General features: G+C 35.7%; 1 protein-coding gene across 1 annotated transcript in view; it reads left to right on the forward strand.

Annotated features, from left to right (window-relative positions):
• LOC131050974 (DExH-box ATP-dependent RNA helicase DExH3) overlaps nucleotides 1-27156 on the forward strand; it is a 70521-nt gene that overhangs the window by 21847 nt on the left and 21518 nt on the right. Inside the window, exons 2-8 of the mRNA XM_057985296.2 lie at nucleotides 10469-10623; nucleotides 10736-10823; nucleotides 10946-11188; nucleotides 11930-12025; nucleotides 25302-25490; nucleotides 25653-25812; nucleotides 25905-26035. Coding sequence (XP_057841279.2) covers nucleotides 10469-10623; nucleotides 10736-10823; nucleotides 10946-11188; nucleotides 11930-12025; nucleotides 25302-25490; nucleotides 25653-25812; nucleotides 25905-26035 — 1062 coding nt within the window. The remainder of the gene's footprint in view (nucleotides 1-10468; nucleotides 10624-10735; nucleotides 10824-10945; nucleotides 11189-11929; nucleotides 12026-25301; nucleotides 25491-25652; nucleotides 25813-25904; nucleotides 26036-27156) is intronic.

Below are 27156 nucleotides of genomic sequence, written 5' to 3' on the forward strand. Positions count from 1 at the left end.
TTTCATTTTATCTGTCAAAAGCTGCCACTTAAGTGTGATTTAGAGAAAAGAATATTAGTTACATGGAGGGTTGCAATTAGAGGTTATGTCTTCTTAATATCCAAAGGGTATGACTCCTTGATGTTAAGATATAATTAACAATTGGACCAAGGTGATAAAGGGGAAGGAAGAAGGATTAGGACAGGTAGGGAGAAAGAATATATAGGATCTGCAACCATCGAATGGATTGGATCAGATCAGAACTGTTATTAAGTTACAGGCAGTGTCATCCTCGTCCTTAGTGGTATGCATAGGGGCGTGCTTAGTATGGATGATTAATATAGAAGGCCGCTGTTGTTCCTATGCAGAATTTAATAATATTACGAATATTAATAATGATATAATTATTATAATACTATCTGATAACTACTCTGCAGTAATTAATAATATGTGAAAATAGATGAAAATACATATATAATGTTCTGATCAGACAAATAAATATAAGAGTATAAATCTGAAGAATTCTTAAGTTAATATCAGGAAGAAGAATATGTTTTTCTGTTACGACTGTCTGTGTTTAAGAAGTTGAGAAAGGAGATGTTCCTAATAGGGGACATTACAATTGGTTTGACACTTGCATTAAGAACTATGGATGTATGTTAGATGAACAATTTATTTATTAATAATTAATTGATTGAGCTGCGGAATATCACTGATTTGATGCATGTTAAGGTGGAATTGTCTCCTAATATATTCAGTTTGAGTTATAAGTATATTGAAATAGATTAATTATGGCTAAAACATGCCTACACCTAGTAGGGGACATTACAGGTGGGGGTCTTGTGGGCTCTCTAGCTCCCTTTATAACAATTTAAACCTAAAACAAGGACACTAACACCCAAAAACAAATCCCCCATTTTGACATTTTCCATTTTGTGAGAAGAAGACAACAAAAGAGAACAACCGTGAGACTAAGTGAATAATAGTGAGAAGAAGACAAGAGAGCATCAAATCTACACCATTTGAGGCAAGTTTACAATCCATTCTTCATTTGTACAAATCGTTTTGCATGTTTTTTAGTTTCTTTCAAAGTTTCAAACACTTAGGGTTTTGTTTTGGTTCTTTGTTCAATGTTTGCACTCGTAATTGTGTTTATAAAAATGATATGTGAACAATAGTAAGGATTATGGTAGTGAAGGTGAATAGGTTGGGATTCAAGATAGAAGCATGATACTCTCCCGATCTCCTAAAAACTTATGTGAAGGGACATTCAATTCTAAAAGACCCTTTATGCAACTTACAATAGTTGTAGGCAAACACAAGATGACCATTATAGAATATATATAATATTATTTTAATACCCTCCCTAATGGTCATCACACTCAATACTCTACAGAAGACACTGCAGGTCTTTTGATCACAAATGCAATGCAAAGAACACTCTGCTGCTACTAAGATCCTCCCAGGATCTGCAGAATGTTAATGATCAAGAGTACTAGAAACTGTCCAACCTGATGTAATCCTCAGAAGCCTGAAACCATAATTTTGAGGAAAAATCGGCAAACCCTCCAATGAGCAACAAACATGATTTTGATAAAAACCGCAAAAACTTATGAGAAGAGCACTGTGCACTATTTGCTCTGGCAACTCCAAAACAAAACTGCAAGATACCACGGTTGCAGATGTTCGCCCTAGCAACTCCAAGTGCGACCCAAAATTGATTGCAACAAAGCACAATTTTTGTGGAAAAAAACCTCAAAACCTAAAACAGGAACCCTCCAAAAGAGAATTCACTATTTTTTAGGACAAAATCGGCAAACCCATAAATCTGAGGTTACAAATCATCGTTTTTGTGGAAAAACGGTAAATCCCAGAATAGCAAAATCCCTTGCAAACTTTGTGAATTACAGATGATAATTTTTAAGGAAAAATTATAAACCCTACGAACAATTTTTGAGGAAAAAATCGTGAAAATCCTAAAATGTCGTGCGGCAAAACACCAAACATCACATGGCAAAATCTTGATTTTTGAGGAAAAAATCAAGCAAAACCCTCGCATGATTTTATGTGGAGAAAAATCGGAAACCCCAAAAAAATAATTTGTGGGAAAAATTAATAAAACCCAGAAATAATAATTATTATATTTTTTAGGGAAAAATTATAAAAACCCGAAAATGATTTTTTTGATTGAATGCATCAAGTTTCCACAGTCCATATTGATATGTTTTTTTTCTGGATTCGGCTGTGTGAGTTTTTATGTTGCCAACGTTTCGGATCAAACACCATGATCCATCCTCAAGGCAAAAGAGCAAGTAAGAGAGCAAGAGAGCAGAAAAATAGAGAGGATAGCAGACCTAGAAGGTTAAAAAGATGAAAAAAGGAGGGGACACGAAAACCAAGGGAGGGAGCTAATAAGAAGAATAAATAAATAATTAAATAAATAAACTAAAAAAGATAAGAAACAAAAATCAAACTAAAGGACAATAAAGAGAAAACACAAAAGCACAAAAAACAACCAATAAAAGAATACCAAAATAAGGAAAAAAATAAGAAAAAAATAAAAAGAACAATGGAAAAATAAAACAAGAGCATACATAAGACAGCACAAAAAACAAAACAAAACATATATATAACAAAAAAGAGTAAAAACATAAAGGCCCCCCAAGTGGTACACAATTACGAAAAAGCAAACAGCTTGCACACCAAAGAATATGAAAATTTGCTTGCACACTAAAGAATACGAAAACCGAGGGGTATATATATATGTATATGTGCAACCAAATATATAAATAAATAAATGGAAGCAAAAACATAGGCAAGCACGTATGTGTGCAACTATATACGTATACACACTGAACCCACCAATAAATAAATGTATGTATATATATATATATACATGCATATGTATATATGTGCATACATATATATATGTGTGTGTGTGTGTGTGTGTTTATGTATATACACCTACATATGCGTATGCATGTACATATACATATACATATACATATACATATACATATACATATACATATACATACACACACACACACACACACACACACATATATATATATAAGAAAAACAAAACAAGGATAAAAAAAGACAATAAAGAGGGGCAAGAAAAACCCGAAAAAAGACAAGCGACCAGAGCCAACACATTCACCAAGAAGAGCCCCACAGGATAGGAAGGAAAGGGGTCAAGGAAAGGGGACAACAGGAGGACAAGGGAGGAAGAGGAAAGAGGAGAAGGAAAGGAAGGGCCGAGATCAAGAGGAAGGGGAAGGGGGCGAAAAGAGGTGGGAGGAAGTAGAACACGGAGGAGAGGGAGAACTAGGCATCTTGCGATGGTTTAGAAGGGGGAGCCAAGAGAAACTCAAATTCCAACCTCCATCTCGATTGAGGTTAGAGGGGTGATTGTGGATTTCAATGGCTTCTCTGAGCTTCCTTCTAAAGTAGTTGTCCTCAATCGCAACAATTTGGGTGTCCTCTAAGGGGATGTGGTGTTTAGTCTTAGAAGAGTGCTCTACAAGGGCTGATTTGAGGATCCTTTCATGTCTAATGCCAACCCAATGCTCTTTGATTCTCGTGCTAATCGCGCGACTAGACTCACCGATATACGAAGTACCACAAGAACAAGCAACTTTATAGACACCTGAGCTGAGAAAGAGGACTTTGGGGTCTTTGGAAGGAGGGATGTGATGCCTAAGGGTTTTGAAGGGTTTGAAAGAGCAACAAAGGCCTCTTTTTTTGAGAATCTTGGCAAGTTTGTTGGAGAGGCCTTCCACAAATGGAAGAGAAGCACAAGAAAAGGGAGGAGAAGGAGGAGGGGAAGGATTGGAAATGGGAGTGCTCCAAGATTTGGCTTGCTTAATGGCCCTAAAGATGTGCTTCCTCTTGTAACCGTTTAGTGTGAAAACATTGACAAGGTGAGTGATCTCTTGGTCAATGTTTTCAGCATCACAAATAAGAAATGCACGAGACGCCAAAGTCTTGAGAACACCCGCTTTTTGGCTAGGGTGGTGATGAGAGGAAGAATGAAGATAAGAATCGGTATGGGTGGCTTTGCGGTAAACACGACGAGCCAAAGAACCATCAGGTTTTTTGGTGAGAAGGATGTCCAAAAAAGGAAGCTCGCCATTGGTTTCAATCTCTTTTGTGAAGGAAATACATTTGGCAATGTTGTTCAAATGAGAATGGAACTCTTCCAATTTTTCACGACCATTGGGCCAACAAACATTGGTGTCGTCAACATAACGCTTCCATCACTTGGGTTTAAGAGGGAAAGAGTGGAGAGTGAAGTTTTCAAAGTGGTCTATGTAAAGGTTGGCCACAATCGAGGAAAATTGTGAAACCCACAAAAAAATTGTAAAACCCACAAATAATTTTTTTGGAGAAAATTGTGAAAACCCATAAATAATAAATTATCAAAACCCAAAAATAAAATTTCTTTTTAAGGGAAAAAACATAAAAACCCGAAAATTTTTTCTACACAAGCAAAAACATGCACCACAAAAAAATGTGCAGAAAACCTCCTAGAAAACTTGAGCCAACATCACAAACCCTGGTGGCGGCTCGAGCCACAAAATCGTGACCCAAAAAATTTTGTCGGAAAACATGGAGACCACGCGAAAAATATGTCAGGTGCCAAAAGAAGAATACAGTCACGTGGCTCAAACTAGAAGACAAACCAGATCGCACAGAGAAATCCAAACATAGAGCTGAAATCCTCACGCTTTTCTTAGGCGCGAAAAACAAATCCGCCCTCGAAAATTTGCGCCGCCAAAAAAAACTTGTGCTGCTGCGAAAATAATAATCATAGGTCGCGGAAAAATTGCGAGCACTGAGAAAATCGACGCAGTTTGCAGAAGAATAAAAAATGCGAAATAAACTTGCAATTTTTTTTTTTTTGGTGAAAAATTAACAAAATATTGTTGACTAGGAAAAAAACACAAACCAATAGACAAACCCTTCACACATGAATGCTTATGCATGAACCCACGAAAAATCCAAGCTCAAAAAAAACTTCACCATTCTTTAGACTACCCAAAAAAAGCCCTTGAATTTTTTTCATAAAAAAAATCGAACAAATTTTTTTTTGTGGATATTAATTCCAGGTAGAAGCTTTCGAATTTTTATTAAAAAAATCGTCAAATTCTAAAAAAGCCCATCGACCCGCTCTAATACCATGAAAAATAATTGAATAATTATATTTATGAATATACAATGTATATAAAGGAATTACAAGACGGTGTTCTTAAAAAAATGAACCGTTAAACTGAAGCTTCAACATGAAGCTAAAAAGCTTAAAACGCTAAATAAAGCTAAAAAGCTAAATACGCCTTCTAATAAAAGAAGCAATAGTTACACTAAACGAACTGAAAAAGCCAACTAAGTCGACAACTAAGATGACCATTATAGAATAGATATGATATTATTTTAATATTTTTATTGCCAAAATTTCCTTTGTTCATGACATTCTATTTCATGGGGCATGTTCTCCCTGTTACAAACAAATGTTTAAAGATGCAATTTTTGTTGAGTCCTTGTTCGCTTCAAGTGAACTTAAACTACACACCGACCTCCTTGATAAAGAGTATTCTAAAGTGAATTTGGTGATGGAGGAAATGGGACACACTTGGCTGAGGATGGGCAGTTTATTATCATGAGTGGATGGTCCACTATTAGATATTGACCACTCATCAATATCATAGTCACATTTGCAATTGACTTTTATTTTCTTAGAGAAGTGCATGGATGAGGCACAATTGGCTAAGGATAGGTTGCTTTGTTATCATGTGTGGGTGGTCCAATATTGGACATTGACCACTCATCAATTAGTAGCATTTGCAGTTGAATCATAGTTTATTAGAGTTATTGTTTGTTTAGGGACATGCAAGGGTGCAAACTTCCATTTTCAAAATTTGATGGAGGCCAGGGAGGAGGTTGGGGCCTAAAATGTTGTATAGGTGGTCACTGATTTAGGATATGTGTGTGTAAGTTAGCTAGCATGATGGTGGAGGGTGCTTACAAGTTTAGTTTTTAAACCTTATGTTGTGGTTGTGCATTGAAAGACATAGGGAAGATAGATTGGGTGAGAAAAGTGTTAGAAACTTGAGTTGTTGTGCTTTGTTGTCATTGATGTCAACCTATCTTGTGTTGTTATGGATGTCAATCTATCCTATATTGTTTATTTGTTTGGTGAAGATGTTGAAGTAAGAATGATGTAGTGGAAGTCCCAATGTGTAGGAAAGATTATTTATGTGTCTTGACATTGATGCTTGTGTTGTTGATTTTGAAGGATGGTGTAGTGGAAGTTCCAATATGCAGGAAAGAGTATTTATGTGTTTTGACATTGTTGAATGGTTTTGTGGAAATGTTGATGTATTTCTAGAAGGATGGTACAGTAGAAGTTTCAATATGTAGTAAACAATATTTAATGGCCCAATGGAAGAATGCCTTGCATTCCTTCGGTATGTGAAGATTATGTGCTATGGCTTTGAATATAATGTCTATTTCTGTGTATATTGCACTATCAGATTTGCAGGTACTCTACTACTCTATTGACAGAGTTGATTGGTGCCATTAATAACAGTAAAGCTATCTGTTAGGACAGGTCCGAAGAATGCCTGATGGCTTCTAGATATATGGGTTCAAGTGTTGCGGTTTGGAGGATTTGTTCATGTGATTTGTGCAATGTTCAAGTTCAGCTTTCAGGCGATAATTTGATTGGGGTAGTGGAGTTATGATATACTAAGTTTGGTATTGTTAGCTAGCATGGTTTTCGACTGACTGTGATATTGTATCCTACTTGGATCATATTCTTTTGGTCCAGGTTTGCTTTGGAGGATGAGTATGGTTAATGTTTTGGGTCACACCGTGGCGTGTGTAGATCCACATTGTGCAATTTGCTTTGGAGATTTGTGTTTTGGTCGACTAGCTAATGTGCTTTAATGCTTATCTGCATGTTTCATTTGTTTCCGACCTTGGAGGATGTGTTATCGTGTGCAATCCATTGGAATCATTTGTAAAGAATGTATTGTGATGCTTTTGGGTCCTCTTTATCTCCTAGAGTGGACCGGAATATTTTTTTAGGTTCGGGTGGCCAAATTTATGTAATATTGCTTATTCTATCTGTGGCCAACGTAGTTAAGGGTTTCGATGATTAGCTTGTATATATAGGAGTGTGGATGCATGAATGAGGGTGTGGATATGAGTGAATAGATGTGAAGTATGTGTGGGTGATTCGCAAGCAGATTTAGTATGGAGATGTGCGAAAGACTATTGTGAAAAGCCATAAATGATATCTTCAATGTGACGGTGTTCAAAGATTGTGTTTGAAGTTAGATGCGTTTACCATGATATTGATCACTGGACACCTTGGGTCAAGGACGACTTCATGATTAGGATATCTTGTTCAATTTAATTCAGCTATTCCTTTCTTTGTCGGAAGAAAGTGAGTCTCTTGGCATCTTTTTGTATCTTGCCCTGAAACAGTGTGTTTGAGCTTTGCAAGTGATTTGTATCTTGGCCTAAGGTTGTGCATCTTAGTTTTGCAAGTCCTCTCAGGAGCAATGGGTTCCAGAGGCAACATTGTAACAGATTATATTTATATTGTGAGTCTGATTCTCATTGTGGTTTTTCCCTACTTGGGTTTTTCACGTAAATCTGGTGTTCATGTTTTTGTTGTGCTTTATGCTTTCATGATTCATTTCTGCTTAATTATCTGCTTGTGGTTAAAAGTTTGAAGATCAGAAATTAAGTACTTTTGAGGTCCGGACTGATCCACCCCCTCTCCTAGTCCTGTGGTGTGTTCAACAAAAAATGATGGTAGAAGTGAGATATATAGATGCTCATTTGAAACTGTTGCACTCGAGTTGCTCTCTTCATGATTCTTGTAGAAGGGATTCCTCAAATATGTTTAAACTAGATATGCCTTGTACTTTATTTTGCTAGAGAGGATGCTTGAGGTTTATGAGCCTCTATATTTAATAATGGTTAATCTAGAGTGGGGTAAATGGGTAGAGATGAACATAGTTGAAGGAAATATTGTGAAGCAAAAGATCCTTGATGATTGGTGGTCTTTAGTGAAATAATTTTTTATTATATTATTTAATATCAAGTTATCAATTTATTAGTGTTTGTAACTTGTAGACTGTCTTCATTTTTTGTAATAATTCAGTCTTTGTCATTTGAGTCTTATTTTGTTTTTTTAAATTTGGTTTGTAAATACATTTTCTGTTTGATCTTATCTATTGTGTAGGTTGTTAGATATGCTGATATAGGAGACTTGGAGAGATTTATGAGATATTCGATAACATGTTTTAGTAGCTGAACAAAGCTATTCATTGTAGGGACCTTGATTTGAGATTATATAAGGAGCATACTAGGCCCATTGTGACACGGATGTAGAACACTATGAATATCTCATGCCATATGACAATCTATGCTCTAATTTCCAAATAGTATGCAACAAGGCTTGGGAGAGTGTCTCTTTTTGATGATGAAAAGGTGAAAGAAAGGCTCATGAAGGTTATTTGAAGAATGTATAATGATAAGGAGTCAACTTCACTTTGAATGGAGTGGCTTTTGTTTGTCAATCTTTAGGTTCCAACATTTAACAAACTATAGGAAAAGTTAGATAGGGCTGCATTAGGTCAAATCAAACTCATTGCATAGTGAGTAGGGCATGGGAAGGATGCACTAGAGTTGGGGATGCTTGACATTTGCTTCCATTTATAGGCTGCCAATTTCTTGATTGCAGAGAGGAATTAGTCCATATACAACTTCATTCATTTATTCAAGAGGAATATGCTTACCTCCCAATGAGTGGAGAAGTTGGTGGTGGTGCATAGTGCTTTGTTGCTTCAATATGTATAGATTTCGATTGCTGTCATGCTCTGTCATAAACCCTAGTTGCAGAATTCAAAAACCCTAGTCGCTACTTTATATAATCAAATATAGGCGAATAAATTCATGGGGCTGACCCTAAGGAAGAAAAGACAAGACAAAAAAGAATATAATAAGGTAAATTGATTGTAAGAGCCGACCTAGGGTTTTGACAAAACAAACATTATAGAAGTCTAAATTAGGGCCGACCTAGCCTTGAGATAAAATATTTAAGGGCTGACTCAAACCCAGCCCTAAACAAAAGCATATATATAGCTGATGCATAGGACAATTCAGAAACAAGAAGGAATATACTAAAGACACATTAAATTATCACAGAGCAGTGATTATCATTATTCCAAAAACCTACATACAGCGATCCTTATGCAGCAATAATGTGGGGTCAGGTGCAATAACAACAGCAACTTAATTAGTTACAAAGAGTCACCACCTTTGCAAGGATGATGACCACTGGGAGAGACATAACCTCCCATTCATATTGAAGGGATATATATGCATCACTTTGGCCATTGAGAGAGGCAGTGAAGAAAGAGAATCAGAAGCATTCAATCAAACCAGAGTTTGCAGACTCAGAATAAAATACATTAAACTGCAGTTTATATACTATTACTTATCAAATATTGTGGCTCTAATTTAAGATACAAAGTTGTCAATTTACATTCCTAAATGTAATCCACACCCTATTTGGGAATTCTAGGGCAAATTAGAGTAAGTCCCAATTGGGGACATTACAATTGCATGATGGGATCTTGATCTTGAGGAGGCACAGGGGGGATTGGTTGTGGTACGATTGGACAAGGTAGTTCCTTATATTGGTAGTTACTCAGATTCAAAATCTAATTTTCATTTACCCTTAGGTGAAGATGAGGTAGAGGCATGGTAGTAGCAGATATAATTGTTTACATTTTGTCATTTTTCAGTTTTAGTTTTTTGGCCTTTACTTTTTGTTGTGTGTGTACATTTATAATGAAAACTCAAATGATCAGACATTGAAATGTTGTTAAATTGTATGTCAATTCATGTGAATTCTCAATTTAGCTCTAATTTTTCATGGTATGATTGTTTAATGGATATGGTGAATACCTTATCATATGAATATTTTAAATTTTTAATATTTTTTCAATTCCTTAAAATATGGCCTTCTAGAAAAGCTGTCCTAGAAACAGCCCTCACCTCCACAATCCTAGAAACTCGGTAGAACATAGTAAAAAAAAATAGTTGCTAAATCACTGATGTCTGAGGTATAGTCCATGTGGATTAGATCCACACACCTTAAATATAAGCATTGAAGCACTATTACATGACTGATTGACTTATAAGTTTTAAGCATTAACGCACTCTAAGACATAAATACAATTCCATAGTAATTATTAGGACTCAGGTATTCAATTAATGTTCATCTGTGTTGGATAGATACTCTGAAATTTACCATTTTAGACATTTTGATTTTTCTTTCTATGTTGTGTGTTGTATGTGCGTCTCTTGGTTATGGTGGTTTAATTGAAACACAACTTTTTTCCTTTATTGACATCTTACATGTTGAGCTTTATAATTCTATCTTAACGTGTAATTTTGGTAATAGGTTTCTTCCTCTGCTGCCAATATTGATGAATGGAAATGGAAGCTTAGCATGCTTATTCGCAACAAGGAAGAGCAGGAAATAGTCTCAAAGGATAAAAAAGACAGACGGGACTATGAGCAAATAGCAGCAATTGCCACTAGAATGGGTTTATACATGTAGCAAATCAAAACCATTCACTTATACATATTGACAAATTTATGTATTTACTTTTTTTTTTTTTCTATTTGAGATGGATGAGAAACATTTAAATTGAAGTCTTTATTTCAGCCAGCAATATACAAAACTTGTGGTGGTGAGCAAGGTCCCATTGCCCAACTACAGACCGGATTTAGACGAAATGCGTCCACAGCGGGAGGTTTCAGTTTTTCAACCTTAAAAATACACTTTATCAACTTTGATTGATTAAAGGAAGTTGAAAAAAAATCATTTCTATTTTATGTCTGAATGTTTTCAGAGATCTTCACCCTTTTATTCCAGGTTGTCATTCCTCTTGGACTGCAAAAACGAGTTGAGAATCTTCTTCGACAACATCTTGTTAGAAAACAGAACAATCCATACCTGTTTCCTGATGCTCATAAAGGCAGGACAAAGGACAGCCTGATTTGTAATGAAGATGGGCTTTTGGAGCAAGATGCATTTAAAATGCCTAGAAAGACTGTCCATGAAAGCATTCTTAGGCACAGGAGTATTGAAATTCGGAATAAACAGCGAGCCTGGCAGGTTTCAGTCTCATTTTACTTGAAAATCAAATATATGTAATTTGAAAATTGGATTTTAAGGTAGTTGCTTGTAAGTTTGTCAAAAATCACAGGTCTGTGGAATGTTTTCTTTTTGCATTCCAAAACAAATCATGAAAATTCTTCTTCTTAACCAGTTATTGGTTTCTGCTTATTTTCTTCCTTTTTATTTCTATGCTCCTTTGATTATGAAGGTGGTACAATCTTTTCTATGGCCTCTGCAATGAAGTGAGAAGAGAACTTGTGACTGACTCTTTCAATACCTGTTCATTAGTTGTCTTGCCTAAATTGTGCTTTGATTTAGCATTGCACATATTACAATCCTTTTCAAAGACTCCTGCAATGGAGTGAGAAAAGAACACGTGACTAAGTTTTGCAATAGCTTGTTCAGTAGCTCTATTGCCTAAATTACGCTTTGACTTATCATTGCACATATTATTTTATGGCAAAGTAGGCATATAAGCTATTTTTTTGAGCCCAGTCTATCAGCTCAGAGCTAGTAGTTTTGTTTTGAATGTGCTAATAATGCTGGGTTTTACATAGAAAATGATACCATATACTGAGTTTGACATACAGTATTTTTGGATTTTATGTTTAGTTTTAAATAAAAAATGTAGTACCCACTAAGTTTGATACACAGTATTTTTGGATATTATTGTAGCATAACCTGGAACATGGAAGAGTATGATGCTAAAAAGATGAATTTATTGATCTTGTTTTACAGGAAACGCCTGAAGGCCAGGAGATGCTAGAATTCCGAAGAAGCCTTCCTTCTTACAAGGAAAAAGATGCATTGCTGGAAGCTGTTGAAAGAAATCAGGTTTGTTTACTAAGGTTTCTCTCATTGTGATTTTGTAGCAATTTGTTTGATATCCGATGTTTCCTTTTTAATGCTTTGATTCAACTGGCCCATGTTGATCATGATTTGGCTTTACTCCATGGTAATTGGTTGACCCTGGAAAGTGCCCTTTCTGTGTGTTTTGAAGGATAGTTGTCCTTACAACTGTTTCCTTTCATCGAGCACAAGTGAGATTGTTGTTTAAAATACATGATTTTACATACTAGCAAATTTGTACAAGCTCTGCTCAGCACAAGTGGTTAGGACTTAGGAGCATTGCTTTTATATTTGTTTGCAAGTTCAAATCTCATGGTGGATAGTTTGATTCCAAAATGAAATTGGGTAATGTTGCTGCTGATATAATTAGCATTGATCATATCTGGTATGCAAGCATTTAAATGTCTTATTCTTAAAAGTAGTTTGCCATCATATTGTTTTATGTTGAATTGTCTTCTTTCCTCCTATGTATTTGCAACTTTCCTACCCACTTCTGCTAAGTTTTGATAGTGTAGTTTTCTAATTCTTACTGCAGTTGTGAACGTTGCTAAACACTAAGACTAACTTAATGGGGTCTCTTTAGTCTCCTTGGACCAATTTTGGTTATTTTATACATTAGTTCTGTTCTATTTTTCACTCATAAGCTGGCACATTAGAATCTATTTTCCCCTTAAAAAAGATATTTTTAAATCTTTGTTCATTATTGCATATCTCTAGGTCCTTGGTTCTAGTTGGATGGCTCTTTCATAAATAGTTCTGTGAATGACTTTGCACTCTGAAATTGAAGATCATACCCTAGTTTCCATATGTATTTGAAAACCATGACATTGAATGTTACACATTATAGAGAATGATAACAAAATAAAATTTGATTTTAGAAAAAAACTAATTTAATTGGTTCAGATTAATCCTAAGCAGGCCTATAGCCTCGAGGTATGTTACACATCAGCTGGTGGGAGAACAAAATTGTGAATACCAATACTATGGTAAGAGATATGACAACCACCTTTTGGATGAGCCTTTCTCCTAAGATTGGCGCTCGTTAAGGCTATTACCATCCTATAGCAATAAGTGGCTCACAAAGTGGCAAATCTCACCAGCTGAGGATTTTAAAACTATATAATATTTCTCTACCGAGGTAGGGCTCCAGCACTATGTCACAAAACTATGCAATTTGAGTTTTTCCTGTAGTTCCTCGAAGAGCTTTACTTGCAGATAAGACATTGAACTATACCACTAGGCCATGATGACATTCCTTTTATCTAATTAGATTTTAACATAAGCTTTGCAAGTTGTATTTGCAAGACGCTAACATACATTTTTGATGTCATATATGCATAGTTGGCAAACCCCGACTCTCTAAAAACCCAAGAGACTTAAAATATGCAATTCATTAATTCAAAAAAATGTTAATTTTCTTCAGAAACACATTTTTTTTTGGAAAATTCAATGATTAAAATGTATCTAATGAGTCCATAAATGTGTAAAAAAAATATAATTGATCTGAATAAAAATTGAGTACAAAATTGCATCATCATGCAAAATCCTAATACAATAGATAGTTGACAACTATTATGAATTTATGATGATTGCCTTTGAAAATCATCATCATAATTCATAAATTACATATTACAAAATACAACATTTTACATCTTCCTCTCCCCTAATCGAGTGAAAACTTGGGGACATGTTGAGATTCTGTTGGTATATTTTTTATGCACGCACAACTCAAAATAAAATACCTAGAGATATCCTATTCTCTCTTGATCAAAATCTTCTATGTGCTAAATAGATAGACTGTGTGATCACAAAGATGACTCCAAGTTTCCAGATTCATACGGATAGTCTCAGTTGGTTTGTTGTGATTTGCTGGTAATCTCAAGGGGGACTTACACAATTGTTTGAGGAGTGAATCAATTTAAGGATTTTGTTGATTGCCGATACTTGTAACTTTCTTCTTTTTTTTGGATTTTGTGATGAGTTCTATTGCAATCCTACTTCTACTAAGACTTGGAAAAAAAGGAAGAAGGATGAGGGTTTAGGAAGCTACTTCTAATCTTAATCTAATCCTATGAACTCTGGAGACGAAAATTGCAAAAGTGGAATTCAAAACCAATTCTTGCTTCGCCAAATTCAACAACTACACTAGAACTATGCAATCTTCTAAGGAAATCAAAAGATTTTCATATCACTCATATTCACCAACATCTTGAACAATGAATAAAGCAATAGAAGTTAAGTTTTCATTTACTGGTTCAGGTTACCTTTGCATAATAATTGAAAATCATCCAATTATCAAAAGTATGAACACATCCATTCCACATTAAGCAATTCTATCAAATCCTTCATTCAATCTATCAACTTGAAATGAAATCTATTCCATTGAGAGCCAAGAAACCATGCTAACTTGCAAAAGTAGACAAAATTCACCAACAATTGAACAATGAATTATGTCTTAGCACTTAAGAAGTATCACTACAACAATTTCTCAAAAATCTCTCCCTTTACAAATGAGAGGAGGGTTTATATAGGCACTCTATTACAAAGCAATGACCCATATTGATCCAAGATCAACAGCCATTAGAATATTTAATTATATTTTAATTAACAAATAAAACCCTAATTAGGGTTAATTGCAAAAAAAAACTCCTTTTGGCCAATGAGAAAATTACAATACTTTGGATAACCAATGAGAAAATAGGAGCTATTTAATATCTTCCACTTGTTGAGTTTGGTTCATTACACCTAGACATGCCTGACTTGGAACCCTTGGATTGGGTGATTGATGATTGGGATGCCACCTCAACTTGCTTTGCAGATTTGATTCTGAAGAAGTGTTGATACCTTAGGCAATATCTCTTGAGACTCGATCATTGTTCCAATTGCATCATTTCGAATGATCAAGTTTCTAACTCTGATTAACTTTTCTGAAACTATCTTCCTTCCTTGATTATGAAATTCCTTGCCTTGGACTTGGATTCTCGGGTGGAGCACTTGACTTCATGTTGCAACGTTCCTCAACCAAGATTACCTCCTTGTATTGACCCTCACACTTGGATTTCCAAGGGAAATTCAAGATGATTAGAACATTTTCTTCATTTTCATTGTGTCTTGAACTTACTGCTCCTTACTGTGGAATCTTTTGATTTTGGATTTCCAAAAGAAATCCAAGGTTGATGTAGAGCCTGTCATCCTTGTATGACTTAATCTTCTTGAATGTCTTGATGGAGTTTAAGTCCTTCTTTGTTCCTTTCATCCTTGGATTCCACCTTGAAGTGTGAATGTTGTCCTTCCATGCATTGCAAAATCATCATTCCAACCAGTTCCTTTGTTATTGAACTTTATCTGCATCTTTCTAGAAATTCCTTCTTGAGTTGACATCTACCACTTGAAAATCATGAAAATTTTCCAAGTTAAAACAATAAGGGGGTTAGATGTTTGTCCCAACCTAGAGTGCAAAGTTTGGAGAAATTTTCAAAGCTTAATTTTAATTTTGAAAATTTTGGAAATTGAAGCATTTGCCCCTAAAAAGCATAAAAAGAAAGACGATTTGCAGTGAAAGCTGTTTTTGCAAGTTTCGAAAATTCCCTATTAAATCACTCCAACTTTGACCTCAAGCATGGAAATTGGCTTTGAAATTCTCCCGGAAGATGTCATGGAAATTTGAAATTTTGAACTTTTTCAACACTTAGCCAAATTCTCTCAAACTCTTTCCCTTCCAAGACTTGGACAAATTTCTCCTTGACTTGTATCTTTTTTTGTTTTAATCATTTATACCTTCAACACTCTCATCGAACACTTGGGTGATTTCTTGCTTTAATTCCTTTTTCTTTTTTCTTCAACCCTTTGCCAAAACTTTTCAAACTTTTCCAGGACTAGGCGAATTCCTTTTGATTTATCCTTTTTGCTTTTCTAGTTCTATTCCAACTCAAGTTAACCACATTTTCCCCTCTTTCCTTTAGGCAAATTCTTCTTGTGTTTAGTCTTTTGCTTTATTTACCTTGTCATCAACACTTAGGCGAATTCCCCTTTGCTTTAATTGTTTTTTTTTTCCTCCAAAACTTGGGCGAATTTTTGTTTTAATTTCCACACTTGCCTTCATCCTAGCTAAGTTCTTCATTTATCCACCTAGGGTTCTAATGCCTACAATTTACAATTACAAAAAGATTAAAGAGTACAAATTTATAATGAGATTAAAATTTAAAAAGAAAAATATTCTATTTGAATTTAAAATCGAATTTTTGAGGCTACCTTCATTGTCTCCATAGTTCTTTGTGCAAAAGGATTATCAAAGAGTACCTTTGCAACCCTCTCTCCTCTAGGCTTCTTTGAATATGATGAGTCTAGCCATGCTTGACTCACAAACATTATCAAAGAGTATCTTTGCAACCCTCTCTGTTCTAGGCTTCTTTGAATATGATGAGTCTAGCCATGCTTGACTCTGAAACTTTACTTCAATGAAGTCAACAAACTAATAATGCTTTGCGACATTAGGAAAATCATTGCAAACCCTGTGACACATGATCACACCAATTCTTTCCCTTTGGTTTGATCTCTCATCAAATTAAGAATCCAAGGGTGATTGTGTCATGCCCCCTGGTCGCAGCAGTATTAGAACCCTAATCACAACAGTCCTAAACCCTAGACGCAGCAGTTCTAAACCTAGTCACAGATTTATGAGCATGAGTGATTAAATAATGCAAGGGGCCGACCAGGATAAAGGTAATTAAGATTTGGAATGATCAATTATGAGGAGCAATTACTAAATTAAACCAGAAACTTGGGCTGACCTCACTTTGTTCTGCAAAGCAATATAAATATACATGATGCTAGGGCCAACCTTCTAGTTCAAGTGCCCAAAATTGAAGGAGAAATTTAATAAATAAAAATAACTTGTTATGGTGGCCGACCTAGGCTGTTTGGGTGGTCAAAATTGAAGGCTAAGTGAATTTAAATAAAAATATAATATTGAGCCTCCTTTGTTTTTGGCGCCCCTTTTGGTGAAGTGCAAATTAAAAATTAAATATTATATATGCTGGCCGGCGTAGTTTAAAGAGCATAACTGCTCAATGAAAAGGCATGTCAAGGGGGTACAAATAAGTGTTTTTGGAAGGACATTTATATTATTTATTCATTCAAGATCTTTCTAAAAAGAGCAGATCAAAGAGAATTAGATCTGTTATTAATAACAGGTTCAAGCATACAGCAGTTTGATATTTTAATTATAATTTGGTATGGAATTCTTGTGATATACATGGCATGATGATTATTAATTATGACTGCTCACTTCTGAATCAGCTATGATAGGGATACTAAGGGATTACAAGGAGGGGAAACAGAGATGAGGTACTCTTCTAAGTATGCCACCTCATGGTGGTTGACTAGTGGTCCCATGAGGCCAAGGGGATGCAAGGAGTGCTATGACCCTGGGCTTAGGAGGGAATGATTCTCCGGACACCCTATTGCAATGCATCTCAACCCTCTATCATGGTTGATCAATAGGATAAGGAGTCCAATCATAAGGAATGGAGTAGGATGGCATGATGGAGGGGAAATGGTTATAGGACACCTCACTAGGTACACTATCTCATATGGATGGCAATGGGCTGCATGAGGCCAAGAGGGATGATATATCTACTATTGGGCCTATGGTAGAGGATCTCTTGGGCACCCTATCAAGCCACCTTATCCTAGTTTCTCTACGGTTGAACTTTCTGATAAATTAGATATATCTTATGATATAGTTATTGTTTCTAACCTAGTTGGGAAATTCATGATCTAAATTAATGTTCCTAATAAGAGGGTTTATTTTATGAATTATGTTTCAAATGATTTTCTAACATATTTGCAGGATCAATCGGGTAAATGATATCAGTAACCCTATTCCATTTCTCGTTTTACTTGGAAATTGTGATTTAGGGCAAAAAATAGGGCATTCACAAAAATGGGACATTACAGATTGTAAATAACTTTTGTTTTGCTTCTTGCATCATTCGCAATTGGTCTCACCCAATCAAATTTTCCTATGCCCTCCAAAAGAAGGTCAAGGCAATGTTTTGTGCAAGGGGTCGAAAATGGCGAGTCATGCCTCTAAGCAATCTTCTAGCCATGATGCATGTTGCTGCATTGTCAATTATGATTTGAACTACATTTTGGATGCCCACATCCATGACAACTTCCTCCAACATTGAACTCAATGTATCTACATTTTTTAACTTTGTTAGAGACATCCACAAATTTCAAAAAATTTACCTCACCATTGGAAACTACCAAAAAGTTGATATTGGTGTGATTCTTTCCATTGGTCCATCCATTTGAAAGAATAATGTAGCCATACTTGTGCCATTGCTTCTTTTTTTCTTCCACTAATAACTTTGCCTCTTTAGTTGCATTCATGAGCAACCTCCCACTTAAGTCTTTCCAAGAAGGTGTCTTGTAGCCTTTTCTTGCTACTGTCAATGCAGTTACCAAATTTTCTCAATAAGGATTTCTTGCCACATTGAAGGGAATGTTGTTGAAGTACCAAAAATCGGCACATGCCTTATTTACTTGTTGATGCACCTCCCTATTCCACCTTGTAGCTTCCAATGATAGTTGTACTCTAGGTGCGTTTTTTGGGCACAAAGAAACTAGGTGGTGTGCATTTAGACACTGGCACTCTACTTGAAGCAGATGAAGTGGATGCTGATGTGCTTTGTATGCATGGAACATGAAGAGAGCCCACTGTGCATGCCTTTATATGTCATATCTATATCTGTTTTTGCTTGCATTTGAGGACCATGACCACTAGCTATGGCTGCTGCTATGGTTGCCCTTGTTAACTCTCATTTGATATCTTTTGTGTTGTTGGGACAGGGCTTGGCATCATGATAAGTAATGCTTGTATGATGGTACTTGATTTCCAAGTAGGGTCTCTAGCTCCACTTGGACGTTGGCTTGTAAATAGTGCCAATCCTAAGGCTGAGGTTGAGCATGAGCTTGATTGATAGGCTGAACTTAATCCAGAGGCTTCTGTATTTTTTTTAAAATGTTGTACTTTCATTTTGTCCTTGTAGCTTAGATACAATGGAAAATCTATAAATTGGGGGATGTGTTCCCAAGTCACTGATTTTTCAAGCCAACTTTGGGGACAGCTAGGGGATGATGACAAAGGGGATGACAAGGGGGATGGCTATATAAAATATAGTGAAAATTTAAAATCTATTGGGAAATTTGAAATTTTCATATGAAAACATGGATAAAGCATGCATATATACATTATAGAACCTTAACATATAACTTTTGTGATCACGAATCAGAATTCATTGGAATATTGTCAATACAATATGCATTCAGAATTCATTGTCAATATGCATGTGATATTAAATAATAACATACAAGTTGTAACAAAATGCCCAAAGGCTTCACTGCTGCCATAGAGTTTCATTTTCTATTATGATATGAAATTTAAAATAGAAAAAATCAAAGTACACTGCTACCCCTAGTCTGCATCTTCCAACACTGCATCAAAATTAGAGTCCTTTGAGTCATTGACACTGTCATGGTCCACCTCACCCAAGAAAATCCCTATCAATCCCCCTGGTGCCTCCTCCTCATCAACTTGGGCCACATCTTCGGGATCAACATCGCATTGTAAAGCTAGAGTTTGTCGATACTCTGGAGTTTGACGATCTTGATGTTGGAGAGCACTATGCATGATAACTAGCTTCTCTGCTCTTCTAGATGTAAGTCTATTCCTCTTGATGGAGTGGATAAAGCCATATGTGGACCAATTCCTTTCTGTAGTAAGGGAATTGGCAACTTGTGCAAGGAAACAAGTGACAACAATATTCAATTGTGGTGTATCCCTCTCGTGTGATGTCCACCATCCAATAGGGTCAGTTTGAGCTAATATAGCTCTATCCAACCTCGCTTGTGGTTTACTCAATGTCGGACCATGAAGATTTGCAAATTCAAGGAATTGTATGTGAAGTATTGAAGCCTGCTCCTATGGATACATTTTATCAATGGCTCGTGTGAACCCATCTAAAACCTCTTGGTCATCCAATGTAGGCACCCTTCCATCCCTTGGTGCATGCCATTTGGGATTTAGAGCATAGTCTACCATATGAAATGGGGTCTTCATTGTGTTCCACCTCCACATCATAATGGGCCTAATATGTTGCTCATTTAACCCAAAGTAGGATCCTTAGCCATAATTGTTTGCTTGGGAAGTTGTTTGCTTTATCTTCCCAAGCATATTGCAAATGTTTCATATATCTCTCCAAGAATATGAGAGTTTGTATCAATATATCTAATAACATCTACAATAGGTGAGATGAAAGAGCAAAAATATCTGCAAAATGCAAACAATAAGTTCAAAAGAATTAATTGACAAGTTAATTGACTTGTTAGAAACTTCGACACTTGAAATCATGAACAATAAAATTTAAATATTAAAATAAAAAATTTAATATGAAAATCAGCAATCTAATAATTAATTTTTAATAAAATCAGTAATTTAATAATAAAATCAGCAATGTCTTACCTCACAGTGGACCACCAATTGTCATCAAGGATCTTTTGTTTGATGGATTTTCTTTTAGTGGAGCTTGAATTAGGCGATCTAGTCCACTCTGAATTCACCATCATCGATTGTAGAGGCTCATGCTCCTCAAGCCTTCTCTCCAACAAGATGAAGTAGCATACCTATATTCAATAAAAGCAATATAAGGCTCAATGTAATTGGGATACAAATGTTTGAAGTTTCAAAACTTTAATTTTTTAGTGTTTTCTTATATTGAAACAAAATGAAGTAAGTGGCATACCTTGTCTCAATTGGTTCGAGGAACTCTTTTGAAAATGAGCTAAAGAGAGCAAGTGAGGTGTGGTGGTTCCAAATGAACATTTGAATTTCTATAGCTTCTACTACCACTTGCTTCACCTAATCTCTTTTCCTATGTCTTTCAATGCATTGTTCAATTCATGAACATAACATGGGGTCCAAAAGATGTGCTTGTAAGCACCCTCCATCATCAAAGTAGCTAATTTGCACACGTGCAAAATCAGTGATCACCTGTACAACATTTGAGGGCCCACCCTCCTCTATGGCATCTTTCAAAATGGTAAACTGAAAAGTATGTATTCTTATGCTTCCCTTAATAATCCACGACTCTAAGAAAATAAGAACCAGTAGGGGTTGTGACAATGATATTGATGAGTGGCCGATTTCTAACATCAGTCCACCAATCTATCACGATAGATCAACCTATCCTCATCCAAGTTTGCTTCATATCCTCCATTAGCACATTTACCTTGGAATACTCTTTGTCTTTTGATCATTACAAAAGGAGATGAAAGGCTCCTTATAAAGAGAGTTTACAAGACGATCTTTCCATAAGGGAAATGATCGAGGATAGAAACACAAAAGAAAACATTCTAAAAAGAAACTAAATGACTTAGACTAAGATGACCATTAGAGAAACATACGTCATTATTTTAATAGTAGCAAATAAATAGGGCCGACTAGGGTAAGGGCTGACTAAAATAAGGAATGTTTTAATTATTAACATTTTTTAAAGGGAGCCAACCTGTCTATGTGGAGTGCCACCCTTGGAAATAAGAAAATAAAATAAAATAATATAAAATATATTTAAATAAGGCCGACTGAGTATTGTTTAGGGCTGTGACCATTTGGAGGAGACATCTCCTTTCAAGAACAAAGGGCCCTTGGTAAAAGTCACACACCTACGTGTCCCTTGAGGGATATAAGAGGAGAGTCTCCCATTGGGGAAGGGACATCAAGGGAATAACAACTGAAAAAGGCATCGAGATCCATAAGGAGCAGATTGATTCTGATTACACCTGCAGTCCGGCATAAAGATTAGATCAGAGAAAATTATTATTATTATTATTTTTTTTTGCTTGGTAATAGGCCAAAGCTGAATCGCTTTTGACTGGAGCTATGAACCAGTGAGACCACATTTTTGAGGGGCCTCAACCTCATATTTGTTTGGCAATGACACCCTTATATCTCCTTGTGTTGTCTTGTCTTCTACGCCCATGCATCACCTTATCTCTCCATTGCCTATGTGTGGGACACATGGGCCTCAAGTAGACTCAAACCCAAGACCTCCCATGTAGGAGGCTTGCAGCTAACCGTTGCGTTGTGGGGTCATCCCTGATGAGAAAATAATTTATTGCAGGCTATAGCATTATTATTTATTGTGGTATGCATGTATATATGTGCTTGATATCTATACTTGATATAAGGTTATAATATGTGTGTATAATGATAATTTGGATGTATAATCTTTAATAAATTAATATAGGCAGTAAGGTGCAATGTTTAGACTCTAAATTCAATTGTCAAAATGCTGCAACCAATCATGGGAAGGATAGTGATGGAATACAAGGAGGGAAAACAGTTATGAGGTTCTCTTCTAAGCATACCACCTCGTGGTGGATGATTGATAGTCGCATGAGGCCAAGGGGATGCAAGGAGTGCCCCGCCCTTGGGCTTAGAAGGGAAGGGTGTTCTAGACACCCTATTGTAGTTCCGCCTCAAACCTCCACCATGGTTGACTAATGGGTTATGAAGTCCCAATCATAGGGAGGAGAATAAGGGTGGCAAGGAAAGGGAGAATTGCTATAGGATTCCTCACTAGGTACACCCCCTCATATGAGATGGTGGAGGATTGATTCGAGCACCCTATCATGCCTCCTTATCCTAACACTCTATGGTTGAACTCCATTAATGAACTAGATAATGTTCCTAACCCTAGTAGGAAAGACCTATTTTATGGATTATGCTTTCAATAATTTTCTAATATGATTGCAGGGTCTCAACTAGGATCTATCTTACTCAACAATTTAATTCGTAAATGATATCTCTAACTCTATTTCATTTCTTGTATTACTTGGAATTGTGATTTTATGACAAAAACTAGGGCATTTACAAAAAGGGGACATTACATGAGGCAAAGTTGTCATGTTGCGTTTCTAGTCTTTCTTTTTCTGTTTGCTGTGTGTTTTCACCTTTTTGAGTATGCTTTTTCTTCCATGTCTGGTCTTCCCTTCTTTTTGTCAAACTTTCGAGCTTTCCCTTAGTAGCATGGCCATTGCCCAACCCTCGATGTCTAGTCCTATAGCTTGAGACTTATATATGGTCAAGCCTCGATCCCTAATATTTCTTCCTATGTTTTTGTTTCCCTCCAAACTTCCTAGCATGCGTTGTATTTTTCCTAGTAGTCTATTTTTTGTGCCGTCACTTCCAAAATGGAATCTTTCACACCCATGATGAGTGTTAAAGTTTGAAGTTGTGGGTGTACATGGTGGCCAACCTGTTTTATTTGTCAAGGATATAAAAGAGAATGTTTTCATCCAGGATCACTATCTATAATACAGCAAATTCCTTTCAGAATCTGTTTTGAGCACTTATGTTTGAGTATGGGAATCCTAGGACAAAAATCCTAGTGATTTCAGAAGACGATCTCATATAGAGTTCGTATTTGAGCTTCATTGGACATGGACTCCAGCTGCATTGCATTGATGTGATTTTCCATTGCTGTTGTAGTTACTGATATTGCAGAAGTATTTGAATTTAATGCAACAATTATTGTAACAAGAAAAGTATTGAGATTTAGACTTGTTATTTGCTTTTCATAATAATAACTATTAGAAGATTGGGAGTTATTTTGTCATTTGTTGTTTGAAACTTTGAAAGGTAATGATATTGCTGTTACATAAACAGTAATTTGACTAATTTCAATTTGGGTTGTCTATGGTGTGATTATATAATAGGGCCTGAATGTTGTTATTCAAATAATAAATGTTTGTGGAAGGTTAAGAATTGGACTTGCATTATTGTTTTGGATTGGGACATTACAGAATGGCCACCCTTGCTTGACCCCGAAGGTTCTCTAGATAAAACCACAATCTAGGTGGATAGGGAAATAAGAGAACCTCTTTGAGGGTACATTGTTGTCAAAGTGTAGCTTTCATCACTTGAACTTGTGTCATTATCAAAGTTGACTAATGAGGCACAAAAATAAACTAATCCTCTTAGTGAGTTTTAGGTCTTCTGGATGATGATGAAACTAGTTGAAGATGTTTTATGGCTAATCTTAAGGAGGGCATATGTGATACTTCACTCAATGCATGTATATGCAACTAAAATGTAGTGGCAAACGTACCAAATAATCAACATCGAACAAATGCACAATTTTGTTGCGGTGATAAAAGTATCTAAGCTCTACAGATGTGTGCTAGGTCATTGATGTGGGAAGGTCATCAAAATCTGATTTTTTCCTAATAGCGTATAAATCTGCTTGCATAATGCAAAATGAGTATATTATGCATCATTCTCTTGATTTGATGAGAATGCTTGTTGGCATTGAAATTTATGTATCTCAAAATCTATCACTGAAGCTCTATTGAACTAAGAAAATTCCTTTTGAATTAAGATATTCACGTCGTAATGCGGATTATCCTCTTTAAGATGTAAGAAGAATCTAAGAGGAATGGAAATCACTATTTTCGTCCCCAGAAACTTATCTTCGATGCCAAAAAAGGTGGAAGAATAATATGATGACTTTCTTTCAGTTTACCAAATCTATCAAATAAAGTTAATTTGCACCAGTTATTTATTTTTTGTGTGGTGCATATTCCAGTCATGTGAAATGTAGCTAGCTAAGCTAGGTATCCAGATTCCATACTGGTTCCTCAAGCCTTTATAGCTCCCAAAAGCTCTGATCTGGTTTATATGGCTTCTGTGGATCATCAAATTATTTGTCTTCTGCAGTTAGATAAATCCCATGTAAGTATCATTTATTTGCTATCATAGTGGCTTCCTTTGTTATGGCTAAATGTTAAAGCTTTTTCGTGATTAGAAATTGTTCTGTGACACAAACACCAATATTCTTTGCAAATACTAAAGAATAAAGCTTCTGAATTTGAAACTAAAGTCCATGATGTATTACATGTAACAATGGCATCTTGATATTTTAAGTTCATATTTTCTTTTTAATTTCATTTGATGATGATAGGCTAGACTTGATTGATTTATTCAATTGGTTTTTAATTTTGTACTTTTAAGGGAGGCTAAATCAGAACATTTGTTTTGTACACCTTTATGGGACAAACCATTAAATAATGATGCTTGGTAATAAATGGAAGGTTTAAATTTATTTTAGCTTCTAGTTGAGTATGTTACATGGCAGCTTGTGCTTGATTTCTGCAGATGCTATTTATAAAATTCATTGAACTTATTCTGCCTTTTCAGGTAGTAGTTGTATCAGGTGAGACTGGCTGTGGTAAAACAACACAGCTTCCTCAGTACATTTTGGAAACTGAAATAGAGTCTGGCCGTGGGGCAATGTGTAGCATCATCTGTACACAACCTAGACGCATATCTGCCATGTCTGTTTCTGAAAGAGTTGCTGCGGAGAGAGGCGAAACACTGGGTGAATCGGTGAGTTTCTGCTGTTTGTAAATCTCTTCCCTTATGGTTAACTTTCCTAATATTTTGAGATTTTGTTGTGTCATTCAGTACTTGTGAAATAAGCATTTTCAGTAAGATTGGTTAGGTGTTTTGTGTTAGAGAATATTCTAACTAGATCAACTAACATGTCAGGTAGGTTACAAGGTTCGCTTAGAGGGCATGAAGGGGAGGAATACACGCTTGCTTTTTTGTACAACTGGTATTTTGTTGAGAAGATTGCTTCTCGATGCTGAATTAGATGGTGTAAGTCATGTAGTTATTGATGAAATACATGAGCGTGGCATGAATGAAGGTATCGATGTCTTTTGTATGGTCCATCCATTGCAATAAGGTAATTTGTGATATGCCTTGAATGCAGATGTTTATGATAGGTTTACATTGCAGATTTTCTTCTGATTGTATTAAAGGGCCTTCTCCCTCGGCGACCAGACCTCAAGTTAATATTGATGAGTGCAACCCTTAATGCAGAACTGTTTTCAACTTACTTTGGTGGAGCACCTACAATCCATATACCAGTAAGTTATAGGTGCACGGTATAATTATGCAGTTTCTTCATTGTATTGTAGAATTTTATGAACTATCTCATTAGGTGTTGGAGACTGAAGAAGTGCGTGCTGTGCAAGTTGTAGTTGAAGATGGGTGTTGAATAATCATGTATACAGAACAGTGTCTTAGACCTGAAGCAAGTCTTCACAAATGTGCATAGAAAATATCATAATGATTTCTTTGATTTTTTTGGCTAGGTTAACCATTTCTGAAAAGTGAAGAGGGTACATAGAGGAAGAATGCCTTCCAGATTTAAATCTGGCTTATGACTCAAAGTGCCCAAAAGCACTCCAATTTACCACTATATCATGGTTCAGCAACCTAACAGATTAATTATAATCTACAATTCTATTGGTATTTACAACTTATACACTAAATGCAGGTCATTAAAGCTTAATAGCAATTTGAATTCCTGTGTGAACCTCATTAAATCTGGCTTATGACTCAAAGTGCCCAAAAGCACTCCAATTTACCACTATATCATGGTTCAGCAACCTAACAGATTAATTATAATCTACAATTCTATTGGTATTTACAACTTATACACTAAATGCAGGTCATTAAAGCTTAATAGCAATTTGAATTCCTGTGTGAACCTCATTCCACTGCAAGAAAATTTTCCATTAAGGAGAGTAAACATTGCAATGTGTGCAGTAGTTTTGACTTAAATGATATGAATTAACTTGATTAATGATGAAACATTTGTATGTTAAATCTTCAAAATCACTACTAAAGTTCAAATAAACTTACTTAGAGAATTACAACTTTCAAATTATGTGCATTCAAACAGAAAAAATAATTCTCTGGTAAGCTTTGTAGGAAATGTCTTTTGCACAGGCAGATTTGTTAGTTTTGGCTATGGAAGATACATAATGAGTTAACCTTTGCTCACAAAATAGTACATGAGGTTTTTGCAAAATTCTGTAAGCAAATAAATTATGCATGTTTGTTAAAATGCATCGTAAATTTTTGATGGAAGACATGATAGAAGAACAGAAAAATGGTGACATACATACTCAACTCTTATTTACTGAGTTCACTAAATGTCTCCAAGTTATTCATGCCACCTGATTGGGAAGAGAAAGCCCAC

This window comes from Cryptomeria japonica, chromosome 6 (assembly GCF_030272615.1).
Source record: "Cryptomeria japonica chromosome 6, Sugi_1.0, whole genome shotgun sequence".
Lineage (NCBI taxonomy): Eukaryota > Viridiplantae > Streptophyta > Pinopsida > Cupressales > Cupressaceae > Cryptomeria > Cryptomeria japonica.